Source organism: Gymnogyps californianus, chromosome 3 (genome assembly GCF_018139145.2).
Source record: "Gymnogyps californianus isolate 813 chromosome 3, ASM1813914v2, whole genome shotgun sequence".
Taxonomy (NCBI): Eukaryota; Metazoa; Chordata; class Aves; order Accipitriformes; family Cathartidae; genus Gymnogyps; species Gymnogyps californianus.
In genome coordinates this window covers 31,875,862-31,897,974 of record NC_059473.1, presented here as the reverse complement: position 1 = coordinate 31,897,974, position 22,113 = coordinate 31,875,862, and the positions used below count along the sequence as shown (strand labels likewise).

At 46.2% G+C, this 22,113-nt stretch overlaps 1 protein-coding gene across 7 annotated transcripts in view; it reads right to left on the bottom strand.

The window, feature by feature from the left end:
- LOC127015169 (uncharacterized) overlaps positions 1-22,113 on the bottom strand; it is a 59,470-nt gene that overhangs the window by 29,999 nt on the left and 7,358 nt on the right. For all 7 annotated transcript variants that reach the window (XR_007766290.1, XR_007766289.1, XR_007766291.1 and 4 more), the window contains 2 exons: positions 10,482-10,557; positions 8,774-9,264 (listed from right to left, as the gene is read on the bottom strand). Coding sequence is in view for 4 of the 7 variants with exons in the window: in XM_050894944.1 (XP_050750901.1) it covers positions 8,774-9,264; positions 10,482-10,557 (567 nt within the window). In the remaining 3 variants the exon portion in view is untranslated. The remainder of the gene's footprint in view (positions 1-8,773; positions 9,265-10,481; positions 10,558-22,113) is intronic.

The window sequence follows — 22,113 nt, the reverse complement described above, 5'->3', positions numbered from 1 at the left end:
CAGCCCCTGTTATCTTGTGGGTGCCAATTTCTAAGAGACTGGTCACTTGTGTAAGTGCTTAAGCTGGGAATTCAGCACTTAGTGCTGGTGGTAGGATAGGAACAAAAGAAAAAGCCTAACCTGTCTCTTCTGCTCATTTTATTATATAGATTAAGAAACCAAAGTCAGAAGAGCAAGCAGAAAACTGCCACCATCATCAGACACTCTCTACATGAGGAGTAACCAGCTTAGTTCTAAATAGCCATTTACCCTTTCCAGTCTCCTCGAGCTCACCTCACTGATCCTCCAAAGAAGTAAACTGTAAGGCTTTCTTCTTTTCAGAGGCTGCTACCATAAGCAAAAGATGTAACTTATCACGCCTGAAGAGAGATCCATTCATCCGCAGTCCAAATACAACACGGGCAGTGACAGCATATGGTGAAGCCGCCTGCAAACTCCTTTTCTCCCCAGGCAACGATGAGATATTTGTATCACAATGAGCCACATGCTGAGGGAGGAGTGGGAAGGGAGAGGTATCTGGCCAACTCAACAGCCACATTGGGACTCAACCCAGGCAACCCTTCTAGTCCAGACACACCAAGGCTGGGGGAGGCGAGGACAATCCAGCCCTATTCCAGAAGAGAGCACTGTAGAGAAGGTCCTGACCTTCACTTCCAAGCAACATCTACTAACTAGTCTTGCTGTTAAGTATAAACAGGTTGCAGCAAAACTTCTTAATCTGCCAGGCCCTCAAGGCTACTTGGGCTGAATTCAGAGAGTGGGAAAGAGAACGTGCCAGCATTATTCTTCTGCTCTGTACTGCGTCAAAACAAGAAACAAAACATCCTTTGGATAATCATCTTCAAAAAGGACCCACAACAGCCAACACACAAGAGACAGAACAGGGATGTGCTGCAGGATGGCCACCCCTGGGAATCCAACCCAGCACCCACTCCGTGACTGCCATTCACCCCACCTCAAATCACATTTTAACTAGTTGTGTTGTTGCTGCAGTTAGGATCTCTAGGTTTTGCTGAGTGATGTTTTTTGTGGCCTGTTGGCAGCCCACCATAAACCACTGCCAGTAGATATGGGAGACTGGGGTTTTCCTTCTACTAGTTCAGTAGGAAATATTCTCTGTGGTGCTTAGAGGAAAATGCTAGAGGTCAAGACCCCAACTTTGTCCATTCACATGCAGAAGTTCTGGCAGCCACTTTCAGGTGGGAACACCTTTCCCCCCCCCCCCCCAAAATTTGCTCCCTCCAGGCCTACCTACCCCTCAGAGTCACACCAAGAGTTCAAGCCTCACACAGTGTCACCAGCATCACTCAGAACTTCTCCCTAAGTCACATCCCAAGGACACATGCCAGTGGTGCCCATATGCCCATTTGATCTCCTCTCTCTGGTCTGCAGCCAAAGAATCAGCTTTATTCTAATACCTTCTTACCAGGCTTTAGAGCTTAGAGAAAAAAGAAAGACAGCAGGGTTGGGAAGGTAGCCAGCAAGCCTGCCAATCTAAATGATAAGCCATTGGCTTTAACCTTGGGCTCATAATTTACTGCCACTGGTGCCAGGTGCTATTATCCCTTTGGGAATCTTAATACAACAAAATGACTCTCTAGCTCTGTCTCCACCCATTCTTACCCTCCTCTTCCCCTTCCTATCCCACAGATCTCTCTTGCCTTCAACACATACTCTCCCAAACTTCAGCCACATCTAATTTCCTTCCCTCATCTTCCTTTTCCTCAACAAAGCTCTCTGGTGCACTCCAAATCACCCTGACCAACCTAATCCCCACTGTCTTTCATGATTCAAAGCAGCACCTGAAGGAACCAGGTTTCAGATGTTTCAGCAGATGTTCTAGCTACTGGCTCACACTCAGAGACAGCCCAGATGGTACTTAGGTCCCATGGTAGTCCAAACAGCTATATTCACCAACATGCAAGCTCCCAGGAAAAGAAGGCAAAGTTACATGGCCAGATACCCATGGAAAGAGAGAGATAATTATTTCCAAACAGAAGCACTCATAGTGGCTCACTTGTCCATCTCCTCCTTGAACTGTTGCCCCTTTCCATGTGTTACAAAACCAGATCAAAAATGCACTCAGGCAAAACAAGGAAGGAAGGGATTAAGGGAGAAAGGCAGAAGTGTCTGGCCCTAGGAACAGACAAGCCAACACACTCTGTGCCAGGGCTGGCACAATGGTGGATGAGGTCCAAGGAGAGATACGTGATCAGAATGAAAGTCTGCTAGCAGCACACCTGAAAGGTGAACATAGTATCAACAGATGTCATGGGGCAGGACAGAATTGGAGCAGACTTACACAGAAATTAGTTCTGTATTTCAACAATGTACAGAGAACACAGATCCTCATAGAGAAGCTGTTGATGTACAGGCTGGATGAGCAGACAGCAAGGTGAACTGAAAACTGAGTGAACGGCCAAGCTCAGAGGGTTGTGATCAATGGCACAAAGTCTAGTTGGAGGCCAGCAATTAGTGATGTACCCCAAGGGTCAATATTGGATCCAGTCCTGTTCAACATAGTCATTAATGATCTGGATGATGGGGCAGAGTGTACCCTCAGCACATTTGCTGATGATACAAATCTGGGAGGAGCGGCTGATACACCAGAGAGTTGTGCTGCCATCCAGAGAGACCTCTACAGGCTGGAGAAATGGGCTGACAGGAACCACATGAAGTTCAACGATGGGAAGTGCAAAGTCCTGTACCTGGGGAGGAACAGCCCCAAGCACAAGTATATGCTAGGGGCCACCCAGCTGGAAAGCAGCTTTGCAGAAAAGGATCTGGGGGTCCTGGTGGACACCAGATTGAACATAAACCAGCAACACGCCCTTGCTGCGAAGAAGTTGAATGGTATCCTTGGCTGCATTAGGAGGAATGTTGCCCGCTGGTTGAGGAAGGTGATTCTTCCCCTCTACTCTGCACTGGTGAGGCCACACCTGGGGTACTGTGTCCAGTTCTGGGGTCCCCAGTACAAGAGCAACATGGAGGTACTGGAGAGAGTCCAACAGAGGGCCACAAAGATGATTAAGGGACTGGAGCATCTCTCCTATGAGGAGAGAGAGATGGGACTGTTCAGCCTGGAGAAGAGGAGGCTCGGGGGGGATGATCTTATTGTGTACAAATATCTGAAGGGAGGACAGAGCCTGGTGCATTTCAGTGGTGCCCAGTGCCAGGACCAGTGGCAATGGGCACAAACTGAAACACAGAAGAATGTTCCCTCTGAACATCAGGAAACACTTTTACTGTTAGGGTGACTGAGCACTGGCACAAGTTGCCCAGGGATGTTGCAGAGTCTCCATCCTTGGAGATATTCAAAAGCTGTCTGGACACAGTCCTAGGCAACTGGCCCCAGGTGACCCTGCTTGAGCAGAGGGGTTGGACAAGATGACCTCCAGAAGTCCCTTCCAACCTCAACCATTCTGTGAGAATGCTCTAACCTCTGTCATGCTGATTGATGCTGAAAACTTAGGAATAGGCTAGATTATCCTACCTGCCTTGCCCTTGGCATTTACAAGCTGGCACCACAGCAGCAGGTGAGCCTTATGGTCAGTGAAGTGAAGACATAGTCAACTCACTTGCCTCCTTCAAGAAAGAAGGGGAAATCATTACCTTTTCTAGGAAGCGCTAGGCCAAGTTCTACATGGGTTACTGCTCTCCTATGCTCTGCTTCATCCAGCCCTGGCAGCACACAGGCGCTTCCATTACAGCATGTTTTTGCGTGGATTAGATAACCATCCAGGGAACACTTAGGGGACACAGAGAAAGAGACAGAGATATCTGCTGCCTGGCAGAGTCATAATTGACTCCTCAGGGCAGGGTGGGGTTCCTCATGCCTTCCCTCGCTATTGAGTACCTCCCAGACAGCACCCTTCCTTCCCACCCTCCCTCTCTCTCTCTCTGCCACTGTCAGACTACAAATGCCATAATCAGCAAACCAGACATCAGCTGGGTGGCACTGAGCCAAACAGTCTTTATAACAGACATCAAACCAGAAGAGAACATCTCCTCAGCTCCTCCAAAGGCACAAAGAATGAGACACTTCTACCATGCCCCATCGCCCACTCAAATGGTACATGTCTAGAGTCCCAGAGCCTCCTGCCACAGAACTACATCCTTGCAGGCAAGTAGACCGGACAATCTAATCAATCATTTTCAGCCCCAAACTTTCTCATGCTAGGATTGCCTCGCAGCAGCCAGGCACAGCATTTGTTTTGCTGGCTACTTCAGTGCCAAATGCTGGCAGGGGTGAGATAGACAGAGGCTTCTGTACTGGAGGAACAGCTGCTGTAGAATATTTCTGGGGGTGAAAAATAAAAGCAAAATTGCAGGAGGTTACCAGAAGCAGGATTTCTCATTCTGTAATGGCGCAATCCGTTTCTGCAACAGTTTCCTTATTATATTGCCTCAACAAGCACTCTACTGCACCCGGGGACAAAGCACTGCTATGGCCCAACTTTTCACACCTGGGAGACACAAGTTCTGGCACTTGGCCCCTTAGGAAATGGTGTAAGCCATTACGCTCAGCACCGGCCCCTGAACTCTGCTCAGTCACTCTGGAGAGTGAGGCCCAGGGCAGAGACAGTGATGAAACTACCACCAGCACCAGCAGTGGGTTTTCCAGCACCCCCTCAGAACAGAGGCAAGCTCAGACAGGCAAACAGATGATAACAATTTTCAGGAACTGACAAGGCCTGGATTCAAATGGGAGGCCAAGAGGTGAATAGGACTCACGAGCTCACATGTTCTCTATCTGGAAGCTATTTGTCAAGTCCTGGAGAGACAGGCAAGGGCAAAGCCCAGCTGTGCTAAGGATATGGAAATCTCACCCTGGAGCCACTAGCAGCCCAAAGCCCAAACCCCAGCGTACCAGGGGTCACACACTGGTCCTTGGTCACATGGGGCAAGTGCCATCCTCCAGCCTCTGCCGTCCAGTATCAGCCCAAAGAAAGCTTTCAGTGCCAACCATCCTACCAGGCCCAGTCCAACCAAAATGCCAGTATTCAAATATTCAGCAGAAGGATTGTTGGGCTTGATATTACACAGCTAAACCCAGATCAGGGCTCACACTGTACCCAGGCTACTTTCAGTGTCAAGCCAAGACAAAGTTCCACTCACCCGTCGTGCACTGAAACTACTCACCCACCAAAGGAGCGCAGTGTCTGCAGTGAGAAATCCAAATGTTAGCACAGGATGTGTTTTTCTCTTTGTGCTAGCCTTTTTCATCCTAGCATCTCAAAGCATTTTAAATAATGCATTAAGCCTCCATAAGACAATGGTATTGATATTATCTACTCATACATGCAGGCAAACCATGGCAGAAACGTTTCACAACTTGCTCAGAACTACCTAGTGACTTCATAGCGTAACTGGAAATACACCCATGTACCCAAACTCTGACTTGTACTTTAAAACTATGCTTTCCTTACCAGCCACCTATCCACACATAAATGAGGACAATTTGGATTGCTCATCGTGCCAACCCAAAGCTGCTCTCCTCCAAGAGAGATCTCTTATGATCTCTCTCCCTGCAAATGCTACACTCTGCCTTCTCAAACTGCTCAAAGTAGATGTCAAAGGACCTCCAGGCAGTCCCACTAAACAGCACAGGAGGATGGACCCTTTACTTCCTCTCTCTCTGTTTACACAATGTGCCAAGAGCAATTAGTCTCATCCCCTGGGAACGAGCTCAGCAGCTCCAAGGAGTCTTTGTGACACCCTGGACTTCCTTACACCTCAGCCGACCCTTGCATCCCCTGGTGCCTTCACCTCAAGCCATCAAAGGATGTCCCTGCTCTCCTTGACGTCATGCTCTCAGTGTTGCCAAAAAAGCCAGATCTTCTGAAGTTAACAGGGTGGCAGCAGCCACAGTCTTTCTAGGACATGCACAGCCTTCATTAAATAGCAAGGTGCTGGCAGCAGGGCCTGCATGTAATGACGTTGCCGTCCAAGGACCATGATCAAGAGGTGGCTGGGAGAGGGCATTCACTGCAGCAATGTGGGTGTCTGCACGAGCCAGGGTATTTCTGCCCAATTAGGGGAAAGAAAGGAAGAAGTCTTCTGAGCTAATTTTCTAGTCCTCACACTTCCTAGAGTGAAGAAAAGCGCACGCTGAATTGCCCTCGCTCAGCCTCAATAGGGAAGAGGCTAGGTGGCCAGCTGACCAGCCAGCCAGGGTGGGAAATGCACCCGCCAACTGTCCAAACTCATGGCTGGGGCACAAAAGGGCAGAATCACACTGCCCTGTGAAGCTGGAAAGGCACGGCCTGGCACCTAACCAGAACAGGACTTTTTAAACCTGCTCCTGTGCAGCCTTTCCTGCTGAGGGAGGCTGAACTGAAAGGCCCAGATGGAGATTTTCATTTATCCACAGGCCATGGAGGTAGAAGCACAGCACTTCCCTAATCCCTTAAAAGCACTCAGACTGCCCCCAACCCACTTGTCTCTCCCAAATTTGCTCCCCTTCCTTACCAAAAGGCACCAAATCACTGGAAGACAGGAAGACATTTGGACACCACAGGCCACTGATCCATGGCCTTCCTGCAAAAGCTGCCTTGTCTGTTCAACCCTAAGGATAGCTTAAGCATCCCAACACAGAGCTGCTCCACACCACAACTTTCTGGACCAATTTTCCATCACCATCCAACATAAACAGGATTTGATGCAAACGCAAAGCACTCGGCATCTCTTCATCCACCCTTAGTAACTCATACCACATCATGCACCCAAAAGTGTCGTCTTGTCTCAGAACACATTTGCTTCTGGCAGAAATTAATCTTGCCTGATACTCTTTGTCATCTGTCAGCTCCACAGAACTGCAGGAATGGGAAGTAAGGCTCAAGGACAAGAGTGAAAACCACATCTGCTCCTCAAAAAAGTTTCCATCTGATCAAGCTTTTCAGCTGTATTCTCATAGGCTCAAAATTAACCAATTAAAACTATAAAAATAATACAAATGACCAAACACTGTTACAATATTCAGGCTGCATCTCACTTTGCACGGTTCTGCACGCCCCCGCCCCCCCCAAAAAAGTACACTTAAATTAAAACCACTAGCTGAATATCCTTTCTTTATCACAGGGATTCCACAACGTAGAAGTGTTAATGACATCTACAGTAAAAATGTTATTTAAAAAACACACCTCCACCTCCACTCCAGATTTCAGCTTCTTTTGCAAAAATCTTTGCCACAGTTAATCCAGAAGTGTAGAGAGCAGATGGACCAGGAAGTAAATCGTTCTCACAAGGTTTCCCAGAAAAACCACAACAGTTTGGAAAGCTTATTTAAATTAGCCCCTAACCTTCACAACACACTCCCAAATACACTGCTGAAAGGAACTTAAGGCAGAGCAGGTAGATGCTATGCCTGGGATCCAAAACAGAGAAAGCACCTGGGCCAAAAGGAAGATTTCTCCATTTACTCACATGCACTCTGGAAAAAAAAAAAAAAAAAAAAAAAGAAGGCTGGGCACAGGCTTACCAGCTTTCTTCTCCTCTCATTCGGATGTGAGACTAATTAAAGTCTGTCAGTATCAGTAGAAGATTTGGGTGATGTGAAATGCAAGACTGGGCCTTTTGAATGTTCTGTGAGCAGAAACTTGGCTAGGAGGGCGAAGAGGGGGTGAGGAAAACTGTACTGAAACCACAAGTCTCTGCATTATGTATTCATGGGATGTATGCTGCCAGCAGGACTGAGAACAAGCAGCAATGTAATGGGGAAATGGAGGGGTCTCACTTTTACAGATCTTGGAAAATAAATACATAGTCCTTTCTTTTAGTAGGTCCATCTTGCAGGCTTAAAGGGGGTGTTATTTGTGAGGTTAAAACTAGTACATCCAACCAACCAGTGGCAGTGAAATTCTTCCCTAATGAGAGGAAATTCAGAACTGAAAATAAAACTCTCTAACTTACTGCAATTTACCAGGGTCAGCAGATGTCTGCAGATACTCTTTCAAACCAACACTACACTAGTGCAAGAAAAACAAATAATGAAGAGTGAGCTGAAATACTAACTCTACAACGCCTTCTGAAAGAGAGGCACCAGATGGGCACTGCGCAGGGCAGCCCACCCCACCAGTACCAGGCATGCCCCATTTCCCAGCCTCTGTGGAGATGAGGCAAACTCCTAGCATTTACACTCCTCAATCCCAGGCCCCTACAAAAGTCCTGCAAAATCAAGAGTAACTGCATCTAGAGCAAACTGTAAACAGTTTGTATTTGTAAAGTGTTAAGAAAGTAAAAAGCACTGGTTTACATTGCTGTAAGACTCCTAGGAGGCATAAAGAGACCTGGGCCCAAGGAGGTGAACAAGTGTGGAAATACCTATCATCATCAAGTCTACAACCACTTTCATCACAAAGGTATTTCTTTATACACCCCTAAGCAATTAATTTATTTTGGAATAAATGGTATGGGTCAGATCATGACGGCATGGATAACTTGACAGAAGTGAACTCCGGTGATTTTGTTCCTGTGTCATGCAATGAACTGGACAGCCTGGGTGCTGCCTTCATAATGGCGGTAGCAAGAGAACAGCCCAACTGTAGCAAGAGCCACTCAAGTAGCAGCAGCTTTACCTCTCGAGAGGTATCTACACTTAGGCCTAATTTATCCTAGACAGACAGCAGAAGTACCAATTATGCCCCTGAAGACGTGATCACAAGAAGCAACCCTATGAATTTACTGAACCCTGCCTCAATAACCCTTTTCTGTCTTTGCTTACAACACGTTCTTTCAAGTGATGCTGCTTTCCTCATATGAAGTTCTGCCTTACCTGCTGCATTTTTTCCAGGTCAAGGCTGGGCCTGCTGACCTTATCCCCGTATCCTTGTCGATGTCTCTTACAAGGCATGACTTGCTCAAGGCCTGCCCCAACACTTGTGAAGATTAAAGGTCTGGAGGCTGGGCTCCTCACCAGGGGCTGGAGTCTCTTGGGAGGGGAGGCACTGAACAGCACGGGGCTTGGGCTGGTGTGCAGGCCATCGGCCTGCTCTGCCACAGGCTGGAAGGACATCGTGCACAAGTTCTTCACTTCTTCGTCACTGGAGGAGGTGTTGTTGCTGTCGCTGCAGCAGGCAAGCCTGCTGACCTGGGACCACTTCCGCTTCTCAGCGGCGAACTCTCGGTTGATACGCTCCAGCTCCTCTTCTGAGCTGTGGCGGTCAAGGCTGGCATGGAAGAGGGCCCGAACCTTGCAGCATTGGTTCTCCTGGTTCTGGAGCTGGTTGGTAGCCAGAGGGGTCAAGGTACAATTCCGTCTTCTCTCTGGTGGGAGGAGGAGATAGAGGACCTTTTTTTAATCTCCTCTCAAGTAATCTTCTGAGCTGTTTTCCCACCTTTTCTTCCCTAGAAGAAACACCCCCCAGGCTGAATGCTTCCCTTTGGAAGTTTCCAGACCTTTGTTTAGACCAGACTGCTAGACATCCCCTCACAAACTGTCACCTGGAAGTCTAGTTGCAGCGCAAGAACATGGACCTGCTGCCCACCTCATCCCCTCAACATGGAGAAGACATGATCTTACATATGTGTTGTTAGGCACTTGCCTCTAGCTAAAAACATTAAGTTCTAGTGACCAGTTTTCAGGGCAGAGGAGGCAGGTAAGTTACATTATTCTAAGCAGCATGTCTGTGGCTCAAATAGAGATCTGGTTTCTGGAGGTAAAATCCTCTTTCTATTACAAGGCCTGTCATACAAGAGGGCCTGCCTTCAGCCATAAGCTGGGCACGCTTTACCTGTTCTGCTGAGCTCTATCTATGTTAAGCATGTGGAACAGGGATTTGAATTTCGACAGGACATGTCCTGTGGGTCAGGAATTTAACTTCTGCCTTTGCGTTAGAATCCACTTGAATTTGGCTAAACAATAAAACACAGGGCACGCATGAATGGCAGAGACTTAGCATAGCTCAACAGATGCATTTACTACAGATTTCACCTGCAGCTCTAAGCTGCTTCATGCCAGGTCCAAAAACAATAGCAGAGCACCTGTCTCTCCTCTATCAAAAGACCCTCAGCTAGATTCAAGAATAGGGCTGCCCAATATCAACAGTACAGGAGAAAGGGAGTGAGCTAATGAGACGATGAGTCCAGGGGAATGAGGAAAGTGAAGATCAAAACTCAAAATGGCAAGGAAGAGGAAACCTAGAACAAAGATGATGCAGGTGCACAAGCATGGAATAGAAGATAAATTTTCAGTCCCAGCTCTGCTGCTGGCCCAATTGTAGACCTTCTCTGCCCCATATCTGCAGCACTGGGGACTTAACATGTGGTTAACAATGTCTGTCTCTGGCAAGAAAAGTGCGACTGCAGCATCTGATAACACCAGCTTCTCCCTGTGAGGTCCCAAAGACTTCAAGGTGACTGATTTAATGCATCTGGTTGTGGTACATTGGGGACAGAGGAGGCGGCACTTCCAAGCGCACAAGTGAAAAGCAAAATGGACTTCAGCTGTAGCATCCCAGGACCCTCCTATCTCATCCCTTTACCTCTGTCGATCTGAGCAAGTTCCTGGTTCTCTCCCTCAGAGTCGTCGCTGTCCTCATCACTTGGGGGGTAGGAGATCTAGGGGGCAAGGAAAAAGAAAAGGCTTCATCATGAACACTGAACATTGCCCTGCTGCTGCCCAAGCCACTTCCCCCACCCTCCCCCTCTCATATCCTGCAGGCATCCACCCCACCTAACCGCACACACCCGGCTGTAGCACCTCCCTGTATACACATCCTCATCTCCCAACCTCAAACTCCCATCGTATCCTCTTACTTGCAGCAACACAAAACACACAGCCTACCGCTATTTCCACCTTACTGCACCACCAACTCTTTCCCAAGCACAACGAACATACCCTGCCCTTAGCTCCCCAGACACGCAGCTTATAACCATCATGGCCTACCACATCCACATCACGTGGACAACTGAATCTCCAAAATCCACCACCAAAATAAAGACACATCCTGTCAACAGCACTATCATCTTGCAAGGCACCCACAAATGGAAGTGGCATGTTAACTTGAGCCATCCTATGTATGTACCCACACTTCCCCCTTGCAGGCACACACACGTAAGCCACCAAAGAACAGACTCATCTTGCTTTCCTACAGCACAACTCTGAAGAATGTAATAGAAATAAAAGAAACGGGATTTCACAGAAATGCAAACAATAACATTATGCTGTTCCCACCAGCACAGAATCTTACAGTACCACTGAACACCCTTAAATGCTCCAAGAGTAATGACAATTCACATATTTTGTCTATCAGGAATTTTCAGGAATATTTGCTCTGGGTCAGCCAATGCACTTCACCAAACCACTTGCTGTATACCCAAATACCCACTTACTCAAAACATGTTCTAACACTGAACAAACTTGGTAGTTGCCTCTTGAGAAGGGTTGAGAGATCTAAAACCAAGCTTTTATAGGTCAGATAAATCCCACTGCTGCTGAGTTTCCGACGTAGAGGAAACCCTACCTACCCTGTTCCTAAAGTGACTTTTGTTCTGCTGCATAGAGCATACCTGGAAGTTATAAGATCAAACCTCTGAGCTATGCAGCTTAGTATGTGTGTCTGGCAATGGCCAAAACCAAATGAGTCAAAGGAAAATGCAATACTTCAAAAGAAACCTTTATAAGAGACAGTTCTGGAATAACATGATCACAGCAAGATGAGCTTTATTATTCCTTACACCTTTTTATTCAGAATAAAAACAAACATTCCCATCATTCTTAGCCAAGTCTCACAAGCTACTTGCCCACAACAGAATCCAGTGGCAATTGGTTTCAAAAGGTTACTCGCTGCATTTCCATTTTAAAAGCGTCTGATGTGCTGTGCTTGACTTTTATAGAAGATGAGGCAGCATGCAACCATTACACTGATATGGACCCATTTCACCTCCACCACTGTTCCTAGGGAAACATCCTTGGAGTGTTTCAGCCTCCCAGAGACCCAAAAGAGCAACTACACTTAACCAGGTGCCTATGAAAGACACATACAGCTGATGCAGAGAAACAGGAATAGTGGAGACATTCTGACTGATACTGAATTTGACAGCTATTAAGTCAACACATCTACTTTGCAATCATCCTCCAGGATTGCGTTTGCGGGTTTTGTTCCCCCAAAAGCCTGTTGACACCTTTTCTTCTCCTCCTTTTTTAAAGCTACCTTTTGCCCTTCTACATTTACATTGCCCCTTAAGAAATCAGAAAATACTTTCCTTCCTTGCTAGTCTTTAAACTACTTCCTCATTCATCATTTGACAGTTGGGAAAAGTGGCACAGATTTATTCCTATTGCTGATATTCGTGAATTAAATGCAGGGGGTTGTTTTTCCCACTGCAACTACAATTTTCTTGTACGTATTCACACACATGCATCATTTAATAAAGGCAGCTGGCACTGAGGAAACACTGCCCAATTAACAGACTTCTAGCTGTCCCCAGAACAGGTATAATACCTTGTTTGTGCCATGGTAGTTCATAGAGGGGACAGCTGACACTGAGGTGCCATTGTGCTAGCTGCTGTACAGACAGAGGTCCTGTCTTCGTTACAAAAGCTAATGCTCCAATTCTAACTCGAGAGGTACTGTCCCTAGTCTGTGGCTCATTCCCACATAAAATCCTTTCATTTGGACATGGCAGGGTTTTCAGTGAGGTTTAATGGCTCTGCGTGAGAAACCTATCAGCTTCAGTTTTTGTACTATGTAAACGTCAATACATGGCATGGCGCTGCTTCCAAAAAAAGAGGCAATGACATCTAGCACATGCAGGTCAAAGAGCTACTGCACAACGTCACTGGCTTGAGATGCTTAAGACAGGAGTCGGATTTGAGTCAATGATTGACACTTTGAAGGTCTTTGTGTCTACCGGTCCTGGGCTTCCAAAATATTCACTCCTCCCTGTACAACTGCAATTTTGCTAGACCCTAGTCTCATATGCATAACTCTCCTCTGCGATGTCCTCCCCAGTCCCACAGGCAGCCCAAGCCTAACCCCCTGTGAGTTGCCTCAAACACTTCTCTAGAGGCTTTGTTCAGAGCACCTGTGAGAGAAGAGAAATCTCTTTCAAACAAGAAGATATTGAGTCTGTGGATTTGGTCCCATAGTATATCCCAAAGAAATTAACGTGGTAGGACAATACGAAAGGCTTCATGGAAAAAAAGGGGCTCCCACAGTCTTGCTAATCATCCTCCTGATGCTAGCCATGGAAAAGTAAGCACTCTCTTTAACCGACTACAATTTATGAGCAACAGATTGAGTGCTTTTCAGAATCAAGGCAATTAGAGACACCTATTGAGCCACTCTTCCTGACACCCACCTTTTCTTTTGGAAGAAGAACATACCAGTAGCACACTTCTCTCAACATTTAGACTTGGTTTCTCCCATTATTCCCACTGGCGTCATTGTACCCTTGTTCTAGACAATACTCTCAGAAATTAGAATATTTTCATAATATACATGACAGGCTAACCATAAAACAGCCTTAAAATCCAGCAATTGTGCAGTTTGTGCATGAATGAAGTAAACAGATAAGATTCAGAAGTCACATTGCCTCTGATGTCCCATGACCTACACTGTCTTCCAGAAGTCCTCTCATCTGATTTTGTGTGGGTTACATACTGCAAATACCCTCCTGCTTGGTCTTCACATCTTTCAGAGACATCATCATTTTCCTCCCATTTGTCATTTAGCACGGTCTTCTATTTTAGTGTTGTTACATTCTCTCTTTATTAGTAAATCCTTCCACAAATTATATCCTGGTAGTGGGAACTGAAGTCTCCCAAGCTCCTACATATGAGACCCTCGCTCCCATGTTCCCTAACAAAGAACCATCGTTCATAGCAGACTAACCATTAATCTTGCAGAGTTGAAATTTTACACATGAAACTCCTTGCCATAATACACCACACAAAGATTAATGGAAGATCAAAAAAAGGATTGTCTGTCTGTATGGATAACAAGAACTTCCAGAAACTATAAAGATACAGGGAATCAAAGACTAATGCTCTCACTAGTTGGAGATAAATGCTCTCTCCCTTGACTCTTCCCAGGCTTTAACAGTAACACTTTCCTCTCTTCAAAAGCATTCCACTAAACACAGAGGTATTGTGTTCAGGCCTCCAGCCTCCCTTGCACAGTCCTTGTCTTTTATTAGCCACAGATTTACTTTTGTCCGAGGCAGCACAGCCTTGTTTTCCTCACAAACTCAGAATTGTGGCACTGCTATAGCAGAAAACTTGACCTCCACGTCAAAGATCCCACTAGATCACGGCTTCATTCACAGCATAAAAATCACAGAACTGTTTAGACTGGAAGACATCTCTTGGTACCATCTAGTCCAAGCCCCTGCTCAAGCTGGGTCAGCTAGAACAGGTTGCGCAGGACTGTGCCCAGTACACTCTGTACCTTAATGTGCAAAATTGAAGAAAATCTCCAGTTCACACAGATGTGTGAATATTTACAAGCCATGGCGTAAAACAAGCTAGAAAACAACAGACGGGTGCCCATCCACCCTCCAGTCTTTCTTCAGGAAATGCATCAGATCTGAAGTTCAAAGACAGCAGCCTCCTGTTGATGAGGACCTCAGTCTTACACCTGGGTCCTTCAACTCCAGCACCAGACATGCCTTCTGTCAGGCTAAGGACTCCTACCATGCCAGATGGAAACATGGACAAACTTCCCCATGCATTTGATTTTGCATCAATCTCCAGTAAGGAAAGATGTGTTTGTGTAGAATAACCAGATGGTATTTAAGGAGAACTGAGTGTAAAGCGTATACCTTTGAGGGAGATTGAACATGAAAGACAAACTAGCAGATATAAGAAAAAGCTAGAGACAGAGAAAAATCTGTCTTTCTTGTCACACTGCTGCTTGTCAACTGAGTAATCATAACTAGCTGCAGCCAGAATTGCCCAGGTCCTAACAGGTCCCATCACCCTTAGTCTGAAGTCCTGAAATACAGCAGACAATAAAAATACTCCACTCAAAGTGAAGTTCCTCTTGGTTTTGCTTACAGAAGAGAAATTAACCTGCTCTTATATGATCAAAAGTAATTACATTAAGAATCACCTGGGAGCTTACAAAAGAGACGGGAAACTCATTTCTAAGGCAGAACAAATCTCTCCCAACAGGCTTCACTTAATGGCTGTATTGTCCTAAAAAACTAACACACCAGTGAGTTGGTTTGGTGCAGTGGAGGGTGTGAGTGTGAGGAGCAGATAACAACTGACCACAGGCAACCCCTTGTTCCCAGCTTGAATCAAGAATGCACACAGGCTGGAGGGCATCATTCTCAATCTCCCTCTGGGAGGGAGTGAGTTTACCTCCAGGAAGGTGGCTTCCCCAGCAGAGGCCAATGCTGCCTGTGCTGCCGCATATAAGGCTGTTTGTGACACACGCTCATTCACTTCAGCCCTGGCACTCCAGGGAATCTCTGCAACTAAGTAAAGCCCCTTCCAGGTGCCCTGGAAAGAGACTTTGCTGAGTTGGTCTCACTCACTGGTTCCTGGCACAAAAGCAGAAAGGGATGATGAGCTCACCAATGACTACTCATCTTCTGCTATGGGGAACCGATTTCCATTTCTTCAGACTTCAGATTGGAGAAATGAAACCAGTGCTCCAGGTTTCATTTGAATTTCATCATTCAAAATGAATTTCATCATTCAAAGCCAGAGAAGGTAAGCCTTCTCCCTGCCACACTGCCTACAGAGCAGCTGCTAGAGACATGGCCATCCTACAGCACAGGGTTCTGCTGCTGGCTCTTCTCCATCCCAACTGCTCGGCTTTAGTAAAAACATTTTACTAGATTTCCACAGTCTTATTTTTCCAGGTCAACAATTGCTGCAGTTGCCATGGGACACTGCCTGATCTTGAATGAGGGAGGTGCCATCCTCCCAATTATAAGAAACTCTGAATTAGAGAGAGTGGGAAAACAAGGGAGATTATGAGACACTGAAAGGCAGTTTTGAGCCATGGAACAACATGAGGAAGAAGGAATGAATGAGTCAAACAGACCTTCAAATTAACATCTGACTCCTCTCCCAAGTTCTCCTTTAAATATTATTTTAGAGATATTCAGCATTACAGGGACAATTTATGCTAGTAAAACAGGCTGTAATGCTTGCTCTCTTCTCAAGAAAAGCAGCAGAGTTAGAGATTAAGTTCAGTTCAGTCTTCCAACATCCACAAGTGAGATATGACTGCCCAGACTAGATCTGGGTTTCACAGCTGGGGTCCTTCAACAGCTAAACTTCCAGCCAGAACAGTCCTAGTTTGGAAAAGCTTTCTAAAGTCTTTTTTCCTGCTGTTATTATTATTATTTTCCTTTTTAACTTTCATAATAGCTCTGCCTTCAAAGTCCTTTCCCCATTTCCTTGCAAATGGCTGCAATTCAAACCCAGGGTTCATAACCCTTGAACATTGTCCTGCTTGACAGAGCAGCTGTCTGGCTGAGTCAGTGAAAGCAGTGATGGGCCAGTGGGACACAGCACTCCGAGGCCCTCATTTTCCAGGCCTGCCCCATGCCGAAGACAGAAAAATTCCTATTTTTGTAGGAATGCTGCACGTTTAGTCAGACACATCATCTTCTGCATGGGCCTAGAGGCTACTTAACCATCGGTGGTTTCACAGATTTGCGGGAAGCAGAGAGTCACTCTAGGTAGCCAAGTCCACAATGTTTTAACAATACAGATGTCATTTTTGTTGAATGCTTACCTTACACAGACAAACATGGTGACTGGCAACTCTCAGGGTGCAAGTGGTGGGAGTCATTAACCAGAGAACATAGAAACTGAGCTTCTGTTCTGAGGAACAATGACTGAACTTCATTTCTAGAAGCATGGGCTTAAGTTGGGTTACCTAGATCTTAAGAGGAGACCACTAGGCTTACACAGTACAGTGAGGACATGAGTGGTGGGTGGGTGCGAGGAGGCGCATGTGTGGTCCTCTTACCGTTTTAAATCCTCTCCCTCATCCTTCTGTAATTCCACGAACAAATTAATATGTGTTTTGAACATACTGTTTGCATGGTGAGATTATGTTTATCTACTGTCTACAGCTCCTGGAAAGAAGTTACAACTGTGGCCAAACCTGACTAGAACTACAGAGATGACAGGGCACTGCCCTAGGCTTGGTGATCCTCATTTGCAAGTGGAGTGCATCAGTGGACTCTATGCAGAGACAAGTGCAGTGGGGCTGGCTTCAGCACTGGGAAGGGTTACAAAGAGACTGGTCAAAACATGGTTCAGGCCAAACCCACAGAGCACAGCCAGACTCTGCACTCTCTCATCTGCCCCACATCAGTTCTTTTGCAGCAGTCAGTCTGCATCAAACCTCCTTTTCTAAATCTCCCCCTGCTCTTCCCAGGGCTAAGCTGAGATGATTTTGCAGGGGAAGACTAAAGAAAAACACCAGGGGCTTTCGCAAAATAAAAAAAACCAGCAAGTCCCGATGCTTCACCATTGCTCCAGAGAAGTACGGTATACAGGACCAATGAGCCTATGGTGCATGAATACATGGACTCCATAGTCACCAGAAAGCGCAGACATCTGATGAAGGGAACTGAATGCAGCTGATACCTACAATTGAGACTCCTATCCACCATGGATCTGTTCTCAAAAGCTCTGGGCAAATACTGTTAGAAGAGCAAAAGCAAGATCATCCTTTTAAATTCCACTCAAACCTCCAAAAGGCAGTACTTGCGAAGAGACTAGAACAGACTCAGTTCTACCCAGCAGAGACCAATGGTATAGGCACCCACATACATGCACACACTCCTCCCACCAGCCATCAAACTTGTGTGACAACAGAAGACAAAAGGAATGCTGCCAACTAAAAAAATGAGACTTTAAAAAGCCTCCTAGGCAGAACACACCCAGACTCCGGTCCTTAGCACCCAAAATACTCCAAACTCCATTCAGTTTATTTATCCTCAAAGCCACTATGAGAACCAGAATCTCTTTGTATAAACATAGCTGCAGTCATGCCTGGGGCAATGATTTCACAGGTCATGATGTTAGAAATTACAGATAGAACAAAGTCACTACAGCCCTCACTCAGCAGGTGGATGGGGTCTGGTAACAAAGGTGTTACCACTGAAGTAGAGCCTTTAATCCTCCAATTTCCTCCTTGCCTTCCCAGACCACAATGTGTTACAAAATAAGACTGCTTCTGCAGTACGGGAGCCAGGGGAATGCTGCAGCTCCATGCTGTGGTATGTATCATCCTTTCTGGTAGCAAGAATTTTTACAAAATTCTCAAACTATCCCTATGTTGTCAGCTTAAGAGGCTGGTTAAGGTTTATAGCTCTTACTATGGTGACAGAAACCATACACTCCTCCAACTCCACTTCTACCTGCAAGTGAAGCTTCCAGATGTGCCACTTCCCAGGAAGTCTCCAGCAAATCTCCTATTCTCCTCCCACCACTCAGTTTCTGCTCAGTACAAATACCCAGCGCAGCCTGGCCTCAGCCGGCAGTCACCTGCCCGTGATGGACTCACACGATAAGTTTCTCACCAGCTCTGTTACTCTACTCATGGCTTTGCTGATGTGATAAAGAGTTATGGCTAATTCATATCCAAGTTTCAAGAATTCTCTTGGAAGACTAGCATTCACCTGTTCACTTTCTCATCCTATGCAGGGAGATAGCATGTTACATACATAGTTCAGAAGGGAATTAGCAAAGGAAACAGTGGTAAAGTGTCAGGAAGCACCAATCAGAAACAAGCAGCAACCTACAAAACAGTTGTGGTGCAAAGAGATCCCTTTGTAAAGGAGGTCAACTCCTCTGACAGCTCACAGCATGGAGCCCTGACATTCCCCTGGCTCGTACCCTGCACGAGCAGTGTTATTCAGCAGTGTTGACACCACAAAGTACAGCAGTCCAGAAAGACAAGAAGGAGCCTGAAGGATTAAAGATCTTCATTACGGGGCCTCATCCACCCTGCATTAAGATACAGTGACTGAGCTCCATCTGTAATTTACAGCCCATTTGCTGCTGAACCTCAGCTCCAAACACAATCAGATTACAAGCAGCACTATTTATCACAGGCTGACAACCCTTTCAGACATAAGGGGAAAACAGTACAAGGGACACCTAGAACCGGAGAGGCACCTATAGCATAGCTAATCTTACCTGTAATGCATGTACTGAGAGAGAGGAGGATGGGAGATGGCTGCTCACACCAGTGCCAACCATTCCTGCTTTGGCCACAGGGATTTAAATACACCCCTCCTGACTCACACCCCATCCCCACTGGCCTAGCTCAGTTATTATATTGCTGTGATGAGAAGAGGTCCCTTTGCACAGGCCAGCTTCTCTGACAGTTTACAGCAACTCCCCAGCATTGCATGGGTCCCCTCTACCAGGGAAGTACAGTTGACAGCAGCTGACAAACAACACATCTGGTAACAGTTTTGCCATTCCCTCCTCAAAAGACCCAGAGAGGGCAACTGCCATTGCCCTGAGAGACTTCATTAGCTGAGGAGAAGCTGCCTGTGTTGGGACACCTCACTCAACACTCACCTCTGCTCAGCCATAAAGAACTACATTAGCCAGATTTGCAAACACAAGGAACAATGCCTTACAGTCAGGCTGGAAAATGCATTTGGAGCACGTGAGACATTTCAGGCTTCTCCTCCTCTAAAAATCCCACATTAACCCTTCTGAGTGCAAGCAGATGCAGGCTGTTTCACCTCTATGGATTTACACCAAACTTCTTGTGTTTTATCATGGAGCAAGCCAGTAATATAGGATAATCCTTCAAGACCAGAGCTTTGATCCATCTGGTCAGGCATCTTTAGAGTTAGGACCATGTAAAAACTTGCAATGGCTCTCACTGCACCAGATCCTTTCCTGGTAGGCATTGTGTGATTCCAAGTGGTTCCCAGTTGGGAAAAATCGAGCCAAAGGCATAGTCTCTTAACCCAACACATGGAAGGATGGGCTAGAGATGAGTGGCACAAAGACAGAATTTGAACGTTTACTCTCTCCTCCAATATACGAGACAGAAAGCACGAAATTAAATTAGTAAGACGCAGGTTCTAAACAAACAACAGGTGATCCCTTCAGCAACATATAGTTAAGGTGTTAAACTTTTTGCCACAGGATGTGCTGGATGCAAAGACCCTACATAGATTTGGTGGGGGGAAGTGGGCAGGTTTAGGTAAAAGGAGTCCACTGGGCTACTAATGCACAGACAGCAGTTCTGTCTCAAGAAGTCCCCAAGACCAAAATATGTGCTGTTCTTACAGTCTCCCCTAGGTGCCCACCCCTGGCACCTGCAGGAGATAGGACAGCAGGGGGAAACAGACTGTAGGCCTAACACAGAATGGGTACTCTGAAGCCCCATTCGTGGAAGCAGGCCACACAGCACATGCATTTACTTGCAATGTCACAACACAAGGGGATGCACAGAACAAAACCCGACAGTGTTCTTGCAGATCCAACTCACCTCACTCACCACAGATAGCTACTGAGACAGTGTCCAAGCACCATATACAAAATCAGCACGCCCACATACCATTTCAGGAGCAAGATAGTGGAAAAGTTGCATTGCACTGCAGCCCTCTGCAAAGTACCACTGAGGGGCTTCCCAAGAATGACTTGTTCTGTCCAAGCCAGAATAAAGGGTCTTCTATGAACAAAAATATATACATGGAACTTGCTGATTTTTTAACCCTCAATTATTTCACTTCCTATGCTCCACACCAAATACCACTGTTCTCTCCTGTTAATTAGCCTTTGGCCAAAGAATTTATTTCTTTGGAATAACCAACTCCTAGGAATAAAGAAAAAAAATAAAAAAAAAGAAACCCACACACAAAAACAGTCTGGCTGCAGACAACTGTATGGAACAACCACTTGGCTTTGTGTATAATAACTGGGTGACAGGATACGGAAGGATTATTTTATCTTTTCCCAGCTTACATCCAGACACACTCTCAGCAAACTGAAGGATCTAGCTGCCTGTCTGGTACCTTTCCTCAAGATGGGAAATTCCCTGTTCAACCAAAGGAAATTTTCTTCTCATCTTATGCCCTTATAGAGCTTGGCAGATTGTGGCCTCCGATGCCAAGAAGTAAGGACATCAGTTAAATAAAAAATAGTCTGCATCATGGAAACAATGTGACCCCATTAGGAAGGAGTAAGATGAGACAGATTTCTGAACAAAATGAGTGTGAGGGGATAGAATCTTTATGCCATCAGCAACTTGAATTCTGTGATCTCCTTGAAATCAGTGGCTCAAAACCAGCTTTGTAGCCCAGTCAAATCAATTAATCAGCTACTCAAGGCCAATCAATAGTTCACTCCCTAGAAATGTCAAAACCAAGGTCTGCCTGCTCTCATTGTGGACATTAATGAATATTGAGGTATTTGGGAATACTTTATCCAGGCATCTCCTCTCCTTTCATAAATCTAAATTCAGATAAGGACCATCTACCCTGCAGTCAGACAACAAACCTCAGGTCAACCCATCCCTGAAATGGGAGACATGACTAAAAAACCTCCTCAGGACACATAGGCTCAGGCACTGGTTTCCTCTTTTCCTCAGAAGGTGTTTCTAGCCCTGAACTCTTAGGTCTTCTCATAGGGGCTGATGCTGGAACAAGGGTTGGGAGGTGATCCCAGGCAAAGCCGTAAAGGGCTTTTCTCAGGTGTGTTTGCTGGGTACAACAACCAACCAACCCAGTCATGCCAGTCCCACACGATGGCAGCTCATTTGGGGAAGGCAATCCATAGCTTCACAGTCTACCATGCCTGAGGGACACCTCCCCAGGTTTCACCACATCTCCTTGCTGACAACACTCATTTAGAAGGTGCATGCCAGTGGGGCACAGGCATCCATCTCTGTTCCCAGCACCACAGCTCAAGCCTTGGCAAGCTGAAGGGGCTCTGCAGTAGGACTTTATTTCTACAGTGCACCTGGATGGTGGGCTGGCTGGCTACGAGTGCTGGGGGAGGAGACGGCTGGAAACAAAGACTGGTCCACACCAGCTGCTAGCAAAGCTGATAGTCACTCACAGAACCTTCTTTGGGCTTTTAGCTCCTGCCACCCCCAGATGACATTCTGCCATGCTAACCCAGAACAACTAGGAAGACCCAGGATCTGGATTATTGCACATGCAGCT